General features: G+C 31.1%; 1 protein-coding gene across 6 annotated transcripts in view; it reads right to left on the bottom strand.

Moving 5' to 3' along the window:
• LOC122503018 (glutamate receptor ionotropic, kainate 2) overlaps nt 1–14645 on the bottom strand; it is an 88966-nt gene that overhangs the window by 50987 nt on the left and 23334 nt on the right. For all 6 annotated transcript variants that reach the window (XM_043613408.1, XM_043613411.1, XM_043613409.1 and 3 more), the window contains exons 4-7: nt 12499–12683; nt 12026–12183; nt 10674–10815; nt 9879–10040 (exon numbers count right to left, since the gene is read on the bottom strand). In XM_043613408.1, coding sequence (XP_043469343.1) covers nt 9879–10040; nt 10674–10815; nt 12026–12183; nt 12499–12683 — 647 coding nt within the window. The remainder of the gene's footprint in view (nt 1–9878; nt 10041–10673; nt 10816–12025; nt 12184–12498; nt 12684–14645) is intronic.

Raw genomic sequence — 14645 nt, 5'->3', positions numbered from 1 at the left:
TTCAACTATATGTATTTTCTTATTAATATTCTTGATTGAACTATGTATTTTCTATAATATTCACGTGTGTATGTGTATGTGTATGTCATACATATATTATTACATTATATTCAGTACATTTTCTATGAATGTGATATTTGTTATTGTATATTTTCTATGTATTTCCAACAAATTAATAAGTTATAACAAATCCAAGAAAAAAAAGTTATATTTTAAATAATGCAAAAAGAATAACAATTACGCATCAAGTGGACAACCTTCTACAAACTAGACCACACATGAGGAAAGAAGAATGCACTCCGAAAGAGAGAGAAAGACACATACCAGATCCAGATGAATGAAGAAAACTCTATTGATATTGGTCCAGTGATGTATCGCTGCACCTACCTGCACGTGTAGTATTTCGGCACGTGTAGTATTCGTGAATCAGCTTGCATTAGAAAATTTGATATAAAAAGGGAAAGCATCTTCTTTAGACCAGAGAGTATTTTTTTGGAAATCAACCTAATAACATCTTTGAGAAAGAAAATACAGTTTAGAAGTTAACTGAACTACATCCCCAAGTAATATTTTTCAAAACCCAACTTCGGTAAAACATCTACTAAAATACACCGATTTAACTACGAGTAACAAGTGAAAATTCAAAAAGAATTATTTTGGAAATAAGCCCAAGTATTAGTAAAAGTTTTAATATCTAACATTGAAACAGTATATTTATTTCCGAAGAATCGAAATTTGCTCTGGAGGCGATAGTCTGGAAGAAAAGTAAATCAACTATTGAAGACACGAACCAGAGGCTCCTTTGTGTCAACTCCACATAACAATCAACAGTTTTTAACACTTGCAATAATTGTTACACTGAGAAAAATGGATAGTTAGGATTTGATGGCTAAAAAGAAGATTGTACGTGGTACCATCATTATGTTACTGGGTACAATCTACTATCCACTTTTTACAATCTAAGATGTTACCCGAGAACATATACATATGCTAACTTTCTAATTGTAGTCACTACTATCAAGTATTGTCGAAGTTGAACGTAAGCGCATCCACTGACTATGACAACACGTTTCAATGCAATTGAAAAAATTCGTGAGTGTTTCCGAATTAATCAAAAATGGACAATTTTGTAAAAAATATTCCAGTGTTGTAGAATATGGAATCTTTGATTCCAATTTTTGTCAGTTACCCAGTAAAAAAATTCGATACACGGACCGCGGAGTTCGTATACGAGCTCGGTAGCTCGTATGAGAAATATGAGAAAACTCTCATACGAGCCTTTTCCGTAATGAGATGTGTATAGATGCTTGTATACGAGGTGACTTTTAAAGCATTTTTCTTAATATAACACTATTTTAAAGTAAATGTAGATAATAGAAATGAATTTTCAAAGTAAAACAAAGCTGAATTTATAAAGGAAATGAAGTTTTAAGAAAAAAAGGATAATTTTGTTCAAAAAATTTATTCACACTGAAAAGGTTATAGAATTTGATAATTCCTTGTTACTCTAACTTACCGACATTAGATATTTCTCGGATGCGGTAAGCACGATTTTGTATTAAATTTAATTATTTTATATAAGAACATTTATATAATAAATAAATAATAATATATTATTAATTAGTAATGAAGAAAACCTATTTATTCTACCGCCAATACAAAATCGTGCTTACGCATCAGAGAAATATTTAATGTCGGTAAGTTAGAGTAACAAGAAATTATCAAATTCTAACCTTTTTCAGAGTGAATAAATTTTTTGAATAAAATTATCCTTTTTTTCTTAAAACTTCATTTCCCTTATAAATTTAGCTTTGTTTTACTTTGAAAATTCATTTCTATTATCTACATTTACTTTAAAATAGTGTTATACCTATTAAGAAAAATGCTTTAAAAGTCACCTCGTATACAAGCATCTATACACTTCTCATTACGGAAAAGGCTCGTATGAGAGTTTTCTCATATTTCTCATACGAGCTACCGAGCTCGTATACGAACTCCGCGGTCCGTGTATCGAATTTTTTTTACTGGGTAGTTAATTATTTTTGTTATAGGTAACACAGCCACATGAAAAAAATTTTTGGTTCTGATCTGGAGGTATCACTAGGTGTACCTTATGTTTTTTGGGTCGCTGAATCCGAATCCGAGGTCCATTTAACCCCAGCAGATCAGGGATTTGACATAACCCAAAAAAACCAATATGACGGACACCTTTTGGAAAAATTTATCGGATTCGCTTGAAACTCGTTACTCCGGAGTTTTCGGTATCGCTGATTACGAATTTGAAGTCAGTTTTCAAGTATTCAAAATGGCGGATCCAATATGGCGGACACTTTTTTTGCAAAATTCATCGGATTCGCTTAAAACTCGCTAGTCGGGGGTGTTCGGTGTTGCTTATTACAAATTTGAAGACAGTTTTCAAAAATTCAAAATTTTGGATCCAATGTGGCAGACATGTTCTGGAAAAATTCATCGGATTCGCTTAAAATTCGTTACTCAGGGATTTTAGGGGTCGCTGACTAAGAATTTGAAGTCAGTTTATAAAAATTAAAAACGGCGGATCTAACATGTCCGACCCTTATTTAAAAAACTCATCAGATTCGCTTGAAACTTGTTATAGGCAGGGAGTTTTCAGGGTCACTGAATCCGAATTAGATGTAAGCTTTCAAAAATTCTAAAGGACTTGATTATTTTGATCAATTAAGTAAACACTACCCCCGAGCAGTCTCCTCGACGGATTTTTGTATGTACAAAGACTCATAAAAGAACATGAATAACAGCATTTGGAAAGGCATGTCATATACGTCTACATATTAAGCTAAATGTTATTGGAGTTGTGAGATTTTTAGAGTATAATATAGTATTCGTTATCAGTGACCAGAAAAACTCTTAGTTTCTAAGTTTCGAAAAAATATGAATTTCTTCTTAAAATGTGTCTGCCATATTAATCCGTCCTTTAGAATTTTTGATAACTGACATCTAATTCGGATTCAGCGACCCTGAAAATCCCCCGACTAACAAGTTTCAATCTAATCTGATGAGTTTTTCAAAAAAGGGTCGGATATTTTTAATTTTCAAAAACTGACTTCAAATTTGTAGTCAGCGACCCCTAAAATCCCTGAGTAACGAATTTTAAGCAAATCCGATGAATTTTTCCAAAAGGTGTCCGCCATATTAGATCCACCATTATGAATTTTGAAAACTAACTTGAAATTTGTAATTAGCAACACCGAACACCCCCGACTAGCGAGTTTTAAGCGAATCCGATGAATTTTGCAAAAAAAGTGTCCGCCATATTGGATCCGCCATTTTGAATACTTGAAAACTGACTTCAAATTCGTAATCAGCGATACCGAAAACTCCGGAGTAACGAGTTTCAAGCGAATCCGATAAATTTTTCCAAAAGGTGTCCGTCATATTGGTTTTTTGGGTTATGTAAACACCCTGATCTGATGGGGTTAAATGGACCTCGGATTCGGATTCAGCGACCCAAAAAACATAAGGTACACCTAGTGAGACCTCCAGATCAGAACCAAAAATTTTGTTGTGTGGCTGTGTAATGAAAGACTATAAAATTTATACATGTTTATAACCTCAAAATTTTAAACGATTCAATTTTCTTTTAAAATGACAGGTTAATGCTGCACAAGTTCACTTACAATCAAATTTTTTAAAAGTATTGGAAAGCCTCTGAAATTTGTAGGTTAACGGTGTTGCGCAATTTCAAACAGTGGTTGCCTTTTAAAAATGGCTGATTGAACGTAAACATAATTTCAAAAGGATTTTTCTCCCAATTTGGACAATTATTGGAAAATAGGGAAAAATCCCAGTTATCCTGAAATTTTGTTCTTTCATTTGTGCACAAGAAATTGAAAGTCTAATATAATATACGACGTCAGGAAGTAAAATGAGAAAATTAGTTGTGCCCATTAGGTGCTGCCCTCTGGTGGCAATTTTATGTATCGCGCATTTGTTTAACTTTTTCCTATTTTACTTCCTGTCATTGTAAATCTAAATAAATCTTTTATACACAGAAAAAAATGCGAATGGTAAAAACAACCACATATGTGCAGTTAGAAAAAAAGTAGTTAAAACTACCATATTCAGCAGCATTTTAACTACACTTCCTCAGTTAGTGGAACCAAAATGAAGTAGTTGGTTTTATGTAGTTAAAATTACTACTTCACGTAGTTGAAATAACTAATAGATGGTAGTAAATGACTCAACAATAATACTGTAGTATAAACTACTGTTAAAAAAGTTAATTTTACTATTGTGGTAGTAAAAAAAAACTATTTTGTATTAGTTGCAAACAAAATGAAACTTACTGTTTTTATATAGTAAATTCAACCTCTGAAAGTTGTTATTTTTATGATTTATGTAGTTAAAACAACTATTTCTTACTAGTTGCAGAGAAAGAAAGAAATTTACTGTTTTCAAATAGTAAAGTCCTCGGTAAAGTCAATTGTTGAAAATAGTTATTTTTACTATTTATGCTGTTGAAAAGATCATTTTTTTCTACAGAGAAAAAACGTAAGTGGTAAAAACATCCACATATGTGCAGTTAAAAAAATGTAGTTAAAACTACCATATTTAGCAGCATTTTAACTAAATTTCCATAGTTAGTGGAACTAAAATTGAATAGTTGGTTTTATGTAGTTAAAATTACTACTAGACGTTATGATTGTGAATAACTCAACAATAGTGCAGTTGTTAAAAGTACTGTTGAAAATAGTTATTTTCGGAATAACTTACTGTATATAGAACTTACTGTTCCAAAGAGTAAAAAACAACCGCTGGAATTTGTTATTTTTGTGTTTAATGTAGTTAAAAGAACCAATTCTCACTAGCTTTTAATAATTTATCTCTATGGTGGTAAGAAACATTTATTTTTATAACTACAAAAGTCATAAAAGTAACAATTTTTATGTTATTTTTACTATATGAAAATAGTAAGTTTAATTTTTTTATAACTAGTAAAAAGTGGATAATTTTACTACAGAAATTCTTAAAATAACTATTTTCAACAGTACTTTTAACTACTGCTCTATTGTTGAGTCATTTAAAATCATATACTGGCTATATTTCAACTAAGTCCTTGAGCTTAAAAAATTAGTTACTGCAACTAAACGGAGTAGTTACTATGACTGAATATAAGAAGAATGTCCTCAGGTACAATGTGAGTCATCGTAGCGAGCGAGCGTGGTTAGGTGGTTAGGTTATCGGTTTGCGAATGTTAGGGTCGTGCGTTCAATCCCCGGCGTTTGGGGATTTTTCTCTGTTAGGTTTATAAGAATTTAACATATAAATTATATATGAACAAAAATAGGTAAGAGAAAATATAAAAAAATGGAACTCAATAATAATAAAAAACAAATAAATAAATTCATTTTACTACTTTAAATAGTTAATTTAACTATTTTTTACAGTTGTTACAACTATAATTTGTTACGGGCGCCTATAGGAACTATGAAAATTTAGTTACTGCAACTAAATGAAGCAGTTAGTATGACTAACAACAAATAGTTAAGATAACTGTTTTAGTAGTTAAATTTACTGTAAAAATGGTATTTATTACTACATTTTACAGTTAGACTAACTATTCTGTCATAGTTCATTTTACTAAATAATGTTACGGGCGCCTATAGGAACTACAGGAAATAGTAAAAAAGTAGTCAAATTTACCATATTTTTTTTTGTGTATACTTCTTGCGCGCAAATGAAAATCATTTTCAAATCAAGTATACATTTAAGCAGCCACTTTTAAAAGGCGATCACTGCGGAACACCATTAAATGAGACTTTCGATTATCGCCCAATAGAACGACACTAACTGGTTTAAAAGACCTGAAATAGGTAAACAAACATTTTCCAACAAAGTTTTTTCTGAACACAGACACTTTTTACAAAATCTGCTTACATACACTGAATAAGCGTCTTCTAAATTATAAATAAACTTTTTGGGATAATGCATTTTTAATTTGGCAAGTGTGGGATCTTTTTCTCAGCACTTACAGGCCACCCACTCATGCCACTTTTTTAAGTTGATGCCACTATTTAGCTACTATGTTGAAAAAAATGCCACCAATGACACTTTTTTGTAAAAAAATGGCCACTAAATACACTATTTTCAACTCACATGTTTAACTCTTAACCTTTAATGTTTAATTTTGTCAAACCTTGAAATAACCTGGAATTATGCTTGATTTTTTCTTAAACCTTGAATTTTACTAATTTTATTGATAGGTAAATAAATAATTTTTTTTGCTTGGCAAATTTACATTTTTTATGCAGAATGCAATTTTGAAACCTTAAAAATTTTTTAAAAACCTGTAATTGACATTGAATTTTATCAACAAATTTTAGTGGCTACCCTGTAACTGTAGATGTCAAAAAAATTACATTTAAGAGCGTTCGATGGTCTCTGAAATTTGTAGGTTATGAGCGACCTACACTTTTCGCCCTACAAAAACGGTACTGCCTGGTTTAAATGACGTGAAATTGGTAAACAATCATTTTCGAACGAGTTTTTCTCTGCACACAAGCACTTTTTGCAAAATCTGAATCCGAACCAATGACACAAATCTTCTTAATTACCTAAATCCAAAATATTTTTTAATCCATGCAGAAACGGAGTTGCAAAATGGTAAATGCAAAAGCAACAAAAGTAATGTAATGACAGGCGGCAAGACGTTTGTTACAACCATTTGCCATTAGAGGGCAGAAGCATGCAGGGAGCGTAAAGGCTCAGCTGTCAAAATGATTCGCATTACATTGCTATGGTAATTCCAATCCTGCAACCGCGTTTCTACAGGAATTTGACAAAATCTTTTGAATGCAGACAATTAAAAACATTTGTGTCAATGGTTAGGATTCAGATTTTGCAAAAAGTGCTTGTGTGCAGAGAAAAACTCGTTCGAAAATGATTGTTTACCAATTTCACGTCATTTAAACCAGGCAGTGCCGTATTTGTTGGGTGATAGCGGTTTGTCGAATGTAATCTAGAAATTTCAGAGACCGTCGAGCACCGTTAAATTAATTACCTGCAAAATTTCACTAACGCTAATTGTGCAGTCTGACTGATCGCTATATTGGACATTATTTTATTATATTATAATATTTAACAAATCTTATAAATATTATCTATCTTCAGATTTTTCACAAAATAGGAAGCTACTATCGACTTACAAAATTTTTATACCCTAACTTTGAAAACTCATTATTAAGTAAAAAAAATTCTTATGGTCTTTAAACAACCTACAAGTATAGTATCAAGAGGCACTATTCCTACCTTACTATACAAAACTGCAAAAAAAAAAATTTTTATATCAATAATGGAATAAATATATCCTATTGGCATTCTAAACTTTTTTAATAAAATATTTGAACTTTTTTGCAACATATTATATAAAAATAATTATCATTATTGCCAGTAATTCTTGAAAATTAAAAAAGTATGTTTTTCTTTACTGTACTATTATTTTTCACAATTTGCACTTTATGTTTACAAATCTGTGTCTTTATTTGCATGGGAGTAGACCCTTTTCATAATGATGAGAACAAACCATGTACTTAAAAAATTCAAACATTCATAATTAATGCAAAAAAAATTTTTGTATTTTACAGTTTTGTATGGTAACGTAGAAGTAGTGTCATTGATGATATCAGGTTGTCTTAATATCATATGAATTTTTTACCTGAGTTATGAGCTTTTAAGTCTTTTTTTGAGCCAATAGTAGAGTCTTTATTTGATTTTTGAAAAGTTACAAACAAAAATAGTTTAAATAACGGGATAATGAATATCTATAGCAGTTTAAAGCATAAATTTAATCGTTTAATATTTATTTGTTAAGGGGTTACGTACAGTTAGAATTTTCAAAAATTCTATTTTTTTAATTGCATTTTCTAAAAATATAATATTTCAAGAATATTCTCTGAAAATTTGAGACAAATCGGACTATTATTTGTGGAGATATAGAATTTTGAATGGAGCCGTCTCAGCCGTTACTGTGGCCAGGCGGCGGTACTCAAAACTTTGAACTCGTTTTTCTCAAAACCATGTTTTGGGAGACGGTGATCACTGTAACTTGAGAAAGAACTTACCGATCGGTTTGACATTTTTACCACCTATTTGTTATATAATTGGCCGGTACTTGGACAAAGGATTTTTACATTCTCGTCACATGGGAAGGTAATAGTTTTGGTCGAATTTTGACTTTGGATTTCTTTTTTTGCCACTGAGAAAAATGGATATTAAAACTCTTAATATATTAGATATTAAAAATGAGATACTTAAATATATTATCTAGATTTTAACGCTTAGTATATCAGATGTTTAGATTTAATATGTAGTGTATTGCAGAATATAACGTTTAGATATTGACAATCTAATATATTCAAATATAATATCTGGGCGTTTGCGCGTCTAAGGCGCCTACAGCAGCCACAGCACTTCATGGTCACAGCCTACAATAAAGAAAAAGTGAGGTTATATTATCACCCTGTTTTGATGTGCGACATGCGCGGGCATCAAAATGGAAAAACTTACGTCGTAACTGCAAGCGAAAATTAATACTTTTTAAGTTCATTAACAAAATGAAGCAAAAAATTAAACAAAATTACAATAATTTGGCAAGGAAATTATTTTATTACAGTTTTAAAGTGGAGTAATTTGAGTTTCATTAGTTCACCGCGGCCACCAGAATTGGCGCCACCTCCTGGACCACTGACACATAGACCCAACTTGTATGTGGTTTTTCCCACATGCCCATAATAAATCTAAAAAACATGTTATAATATTCTTTAGTAGTAATGTCGCGAGGATATAATTCAAATTTATATATGACATACGAATTAATAAATATTGACTACAATTTCATGTGTTTTTTTAAAATTTTTCTTGCAATGACTGGGAAAAATAATAATTTTTCCCGCAGTCTCATCAAGAAAAATAACCGGAAAAAGATCAGGATTTTTGTTTTAAATTAGGACCCTGATTATTTATAAAAATTAAAAAATTGCTATAATTCTATTATTATTATTATCATTTATAAATATTAATTAACCAATTATGTATTATATTATAGAATAAATTAATAATTATTAATGCACTAATAATGTAATTATTTGGTAATAATGAATAGTAAATTATATGCGCTGTTTGTCGAATTTTGAAATATTTTAGGAATTTGATTATATGTTTAAGAATTTCTGTCAAGTTTTGAGCTCTACTTCGTGGTTTTCAGAAACCAAATGTTGTTATTTTACTGCAAGATTTAAAAATAAGGTACATTTAACCTATAATTTGAAATGACGTTTGCGTATATCTTAGATAGTAAAATTAAATATCCAAGATACTTGTCTCACAGTTCACTTTCATAGATATTGAATTTTAACATCCTGGATATTATAGGTTAATATATTCTGTCCAATATATTTAGATAGTGAAATTAAATATCCAAGATACTTGTCTTATAGTTCACTTTCATAGATATTGAATGGTAATATCTAGATAGTAAGCCTTAATATCCATTTTTCTCAGTGTGTATGTATAATATATAACTCTGATTTTAACTAAATTCAAATTAGTTTTATAACGTCTTAAAGTAAAGCTCTACAGGAGCTCAGGCAAACCTTTCTTTCTTTCTTTCACTCTCTTTTTAGTAGAGGTATGTACCTCAATTATTATTATATTTATATACTTAAATTATAATGTAAATTATTATGAATTAAACAACAAAAGCTAGGATATACTCAAAGGTAATCCTACAGAAAGATAATAACTATGCTAAGTAGGTGAAAGCTATTCGAGAAATAGTTTTCTTTTCATATTTATAATTGAATTAAAAATTTTGTTAAAATTTTTACTTAATCTTACTTCACCTTATTAGTACTCTGTCCCAATTCTAGTTTTCTATCGTAGCGTTGTTCTCCATAAATCCAGTCAAGAACCACAGTCTGTGTTTTCTCAGGATCTACTAATCTGAAGGCGGTAATGTTCGTTCCACCATGTTTGAATTCCTCTAAATCAACTGAATGGAGATCCTAAAAGTATATAAATAAATAAAACCAATGTATTAAATATATCATATATGGGGCAAAATTTAACAAATGTACCAATCTGAAATATGCAGGTTGCCGGAACAGCATATTTCTGATAGTACATCAATAAATATACGTTTACATAATATAGTTATTATTATGTAATATTATATATTATTATTATATTATATATTACATTAGTTTATATTATGATTTTATAAAAGGTAATTTAAAATTTGTTTACAGGTATCATAATAATTAAAAACGCGTGTAGCGTGTAGCTATTCACGCGTGATAACGTAATGCGACTGTAATGAATTGCGCTTAAGTCACCTTCACAAAACAATTTGATTAAGGGTGCAGTCCCATGCTGAGCAGAAAACAGAATGCAAAGCAGAATTTCGTGAGTGCAAGAGAGATAGTCAGATATCACTATCCTTTCCGCACTCTCACGAAATTCTGCTTTGCATTGTTTTCTGCTCAACATGGGACTGTACCCTAAGGCACGCCGGCAAAGCAAAGAATTGCGCGCGAGATCTAACCTCAACTTCGAGAGTAGTTCACTCTAGTACATAGCAGACATTTACGATGATCTAGTTTAATTTTTGCACTTATAATATTATAAAATTATCTTACCAAGGATGAAATAAGGTAGCTATGATAATCAGTCATCATCCCTATTTGTTGTGCTTGTTTTAGAACATCATATATTTTTTCTGTTGAACAATCCAAAACAATGTGCGATTCTGCAGAATTTTTTATTTGCTTTAGAAGTTCTCTGCAAATCAGAAGAAATAATAAATAATAAATAGAATTGTAAATATGATTTTCCTTTTAACATTAGCCAAGACGCTATTATGTATTAACCCTCTGCCTACTCATGTGACCGTTATCGTCTAAAATCGTCTATGTGGACGCCTGGTGGGGACTATGGGAATTACATTCAAAAGCGCTAGAGTGGGGATAAGTCAGCGTAGGCAGAGGGTTAAATGTTATAATTCAAGTTCTTTTTCTATACCTCAATAAAAGTATCGTAAAGTCTCAAAGTTTTATTATGATTCATGAAATAGTTTTCAAGAAAAAAATTCCCGCAAAAAACGTCGATTGTTTAATGCGCCTAGGTAGTACAACCCCTTAAACTTATTATAAATTTTAATTTCTCACGCAAGAATAATTATGATTTGATTTAGAAAAATCTAAGGTAACTCTCTTCTTTTTATTTACATGCGTTTTGAGAGGAGTTACATTAATACAATTTGGTTAGTCTTAGTAGGGTTGCTATCACCAGTCGAAGAGATATCATTATTCCTAGCAGGGCAAATACTATCTTGAGAAGGGATAACATAACGTTGTTAGGAGGAACATTAGTCGCAATAATATTTTCTAGATTATTTGATACTAGCAAATCGTAGCAAGTGAAATAAGCTGGCCTCAGGTTTTTTACTGAAACTTGCTTGCTCTCGCCATTTACTTCGGTTTCGAACACGCGATCAGACATCCTATTAAGGATCTTGTGAGAACCTGAATGAGGAGATGTCCTTATTCCGCACTCATCCAAGATTATGTGAGGTAGGTATAATAAAAAAAAGAATAGAAAATATAAAATAAAATGATAAATTTTATATTATTATGTTAATATTATTATTAATTATATAATATCCTTTAATTATATAAAAATGTATTAACAAAAAATGATTTTCTAAATAAATTTTAGTTTCGGATGAGGACGATTGTTATCGTCGAAACGTTAAAAAGAAGTTATTTCTCTTTTCATTTGACTCGGAAAGAATGATTTTTTTCACCTATATAAAATAATAAAATATAATGTTCTTTCTGCACAAAATACCCACTTTCAAGACCTCTTCTTTTACTGGAAAACAATTGTTTCGTTTCAAATGAAATCGTTTCCAATTACGTTTTTTATTTATAACTTCTGAATTTGTATTATAAATTTTAATAGAGACATTTTTCCACAAAGGAGCACTTACCTATAGTTCGGTCCTTCACCAAGCTGTCTAACCGTTATTGGGAATTCGCTAGGGCCATGGGCTTTTAAAAGTTCCTGCAGACGTACTAATCCTTCATTATTTTCATAAATAATAGTAAAGCTTTTCCATCCCCATGCTTTAACGAGGTCAACGTAGGCCTAAAAATTATCCAACATAAATAAAAAAAATGGTATGAAATATTTTTAGTGCAATAAAACACATAATATTGAGCTTAAATCTTGTGGTATTTGGTATGTTTTTGTATTCGTCACAAGTACACTGAAAGAATTTTAGGCAGGCTGCTGGCTTTTCATGTCCGAAATTGGTGCCCCTTGCGCAGGGCTCGCAGCTCACCTCAAAAAAGCGAGCATCTACTCCCGAAAGGTGAGCTGCTGCCCCTGAGGAGTTGCTGCTTACCTTTCGGGAGTAGATTCTCGCCTATTTAACATGCAATATCTAAATGTTTGATATACCTTTGATAAGGTTGTTGCATGAGGATAGAGATTAACTAAACAACTTTCTCTTCTGAGACGATAATCCCACCGAGTTTCCAAATGCGGAATTTCCATAGTATCACAAATACTTTGCACGTGACTAGCTGTATGAGAACTTTGGGGTCCAAAAATTGCAGCAACTCCATTTCTTAGCAAGTAACATACTAAAATCCAAAATAATAAAAATTGTAAAAACTAACAATTAATTTTTAGAACATTTTGCATTCTTTAAACATTATTACAGAACCACAAAACATCGATGAAAGGTTCCTATAACCAGAAGAAATGTATATGTCTGTGATTTTAGATTGAGTGCTTCTGCTTTGCCAATATGTTATTTGGATTTGTTTAACTATTTTGTCTATTTCTTGAGATTATTTCAAATCATGTTCAAGAAATAAAAAGAATTTTTGTAATAATTTGGCTGCATCAAGAGCTTGTTCTGTAGTAGGTTGTGTTGTTGCAACATCTTCTACTTGTTCCTCTGCATCTTCGTCCTTTTCGTCCTCCTCATTTTTTAAGTAAGTTTAAAATATCTTCATCCGAAAGTGTACTCGTTGTAACAAGGCTCTCGTCGATTCCTGCGTAGTTTTGGAAGTCTTCAGGAATAAATGTGTAGAAACACTCTTTCTTTTTTAACTCAAATAGAGACTAAATTAAGTTTTCACAGTTACAAATACATTCTTATCTATCTATCTACCATCAGAAACTATCTGACAGCAATAACAGCACACAGAAGTAAACAAATGAAATAAAGTTGGGGGAAAAATATTCTCATTCTCTTTCGTTATAGTGAGTGACTGCTTCGCTAGAGAGAGTGTATCTATATACAGATTTTAATACAAACCAACCAAACTGAACAGATATTTACGTTATGGGGAGTTTTATCTTATAAAGAGTTTCGTAATAGAGTTTCCACTGTAATATACACAAGTGATCTGTTAAAGAAAAATTTCTATCATTTCTGTTGTTGTCCTGTTTTATTTGACGATTTCGATATTCTATGTATCCATTCGACATGTAATTTTTCTTCAAACGTTTTAAGACGTACTTTCTCTTTTCCGTGTTCTTTATTTAAAATTGAATTAATATTTTTATATTCCGTTTAATTATTAGGGTTCCGTATCCGGTAGGAATCCTGTTAAAACGGTTACGAAAAATGATCGTGTACCCCTTCTCCCCTAACGCTCACAGTTTTTCACCCAGAGTGTTAAAATTTTGGAAATATATGTATTTTTAAGCAAAGATTTCAGCAAAAATATAGCAGACGTGATTAGAGTAGATCTTCATAGAGTTTTCCGAGAAAAACACAAAATTTTGATTACAATTGCGGTTCCGGTTAAGTTTCTATTCTGCGTTGGCCTTGACTAAGGTTCCACATGTAAACCACCAGTAGTTCGCGGAATGGGCAAAATATACCAAATTCATAGTAAAGTTGAAATATCGACTGCAAGAGGCGCTGATGTTCACATCACTACTGTAGATGCTAACGGTAGATTCTAAGTACATTCTGATGTTACTATGGGGTCAAAATAAGTGAATACAGCACCTTGAAAAATTTTGTCTCTGATTTTTAAGTTATATGTGGACGTCCACATGAAAAGGGCCCATTTTGGCACTATTGGACTTATCTACATGGGCAAATTCCTTGCAAAATTTTGAAAATTTTGAGTGGTCATAGAACTTTTTTGGTGAAAAATTCGATGAGTTACAGAATTTCAAAGTTTAGAACGCCAAAACCTCATTTCGAGAAAAACGGAATTAAAGATTATGATACCAATTGATGGTGATATCTCCGGTTTTTTTGGAAAGTTATTCAGATAAGAATTGTTTCCAGTCCAGGGCACCTTAAAGATGAAAAACCAATAGGTTTTAAATTTTTAAAACCAACCCCCTCCCCTCCATTTTGAAAAATACGAAAATTCGACAAAATGGGCCCTTCTCTAAAAAGGACGGTTTTTTTATTAATAAACCATTTTTTAAAAGGTTAATAATTGGGTTCAATTTTATTGTGTCATTTGAACATAAAGAATAGAAATTAAACTTATTTAGAACTTTTGAACAGTCTCTATTGCGAATAATTTGACGAAATATTGAAATTTTTACTTCTACGATTACAAAAACAA

Source organism: Leptopilina heterotoma, unplaced genomic scaffold (assembly GCF_015476425.1).
Source record: "Leptopilina heterotoma isolate Lh14 unplaced genomic scaffold, ASM1547642v1 Lhet_24, whole genome shotgun sequence".
NCBI lineage: Eukaryota > Metazoa > Arthropoda > Insecta > Hymenoptera > Figitidae > Leptopilina > Leptopilina heterotoma.
This window is presented reverse-complemented; position numbering and strand designations above follow the sequence as displayed.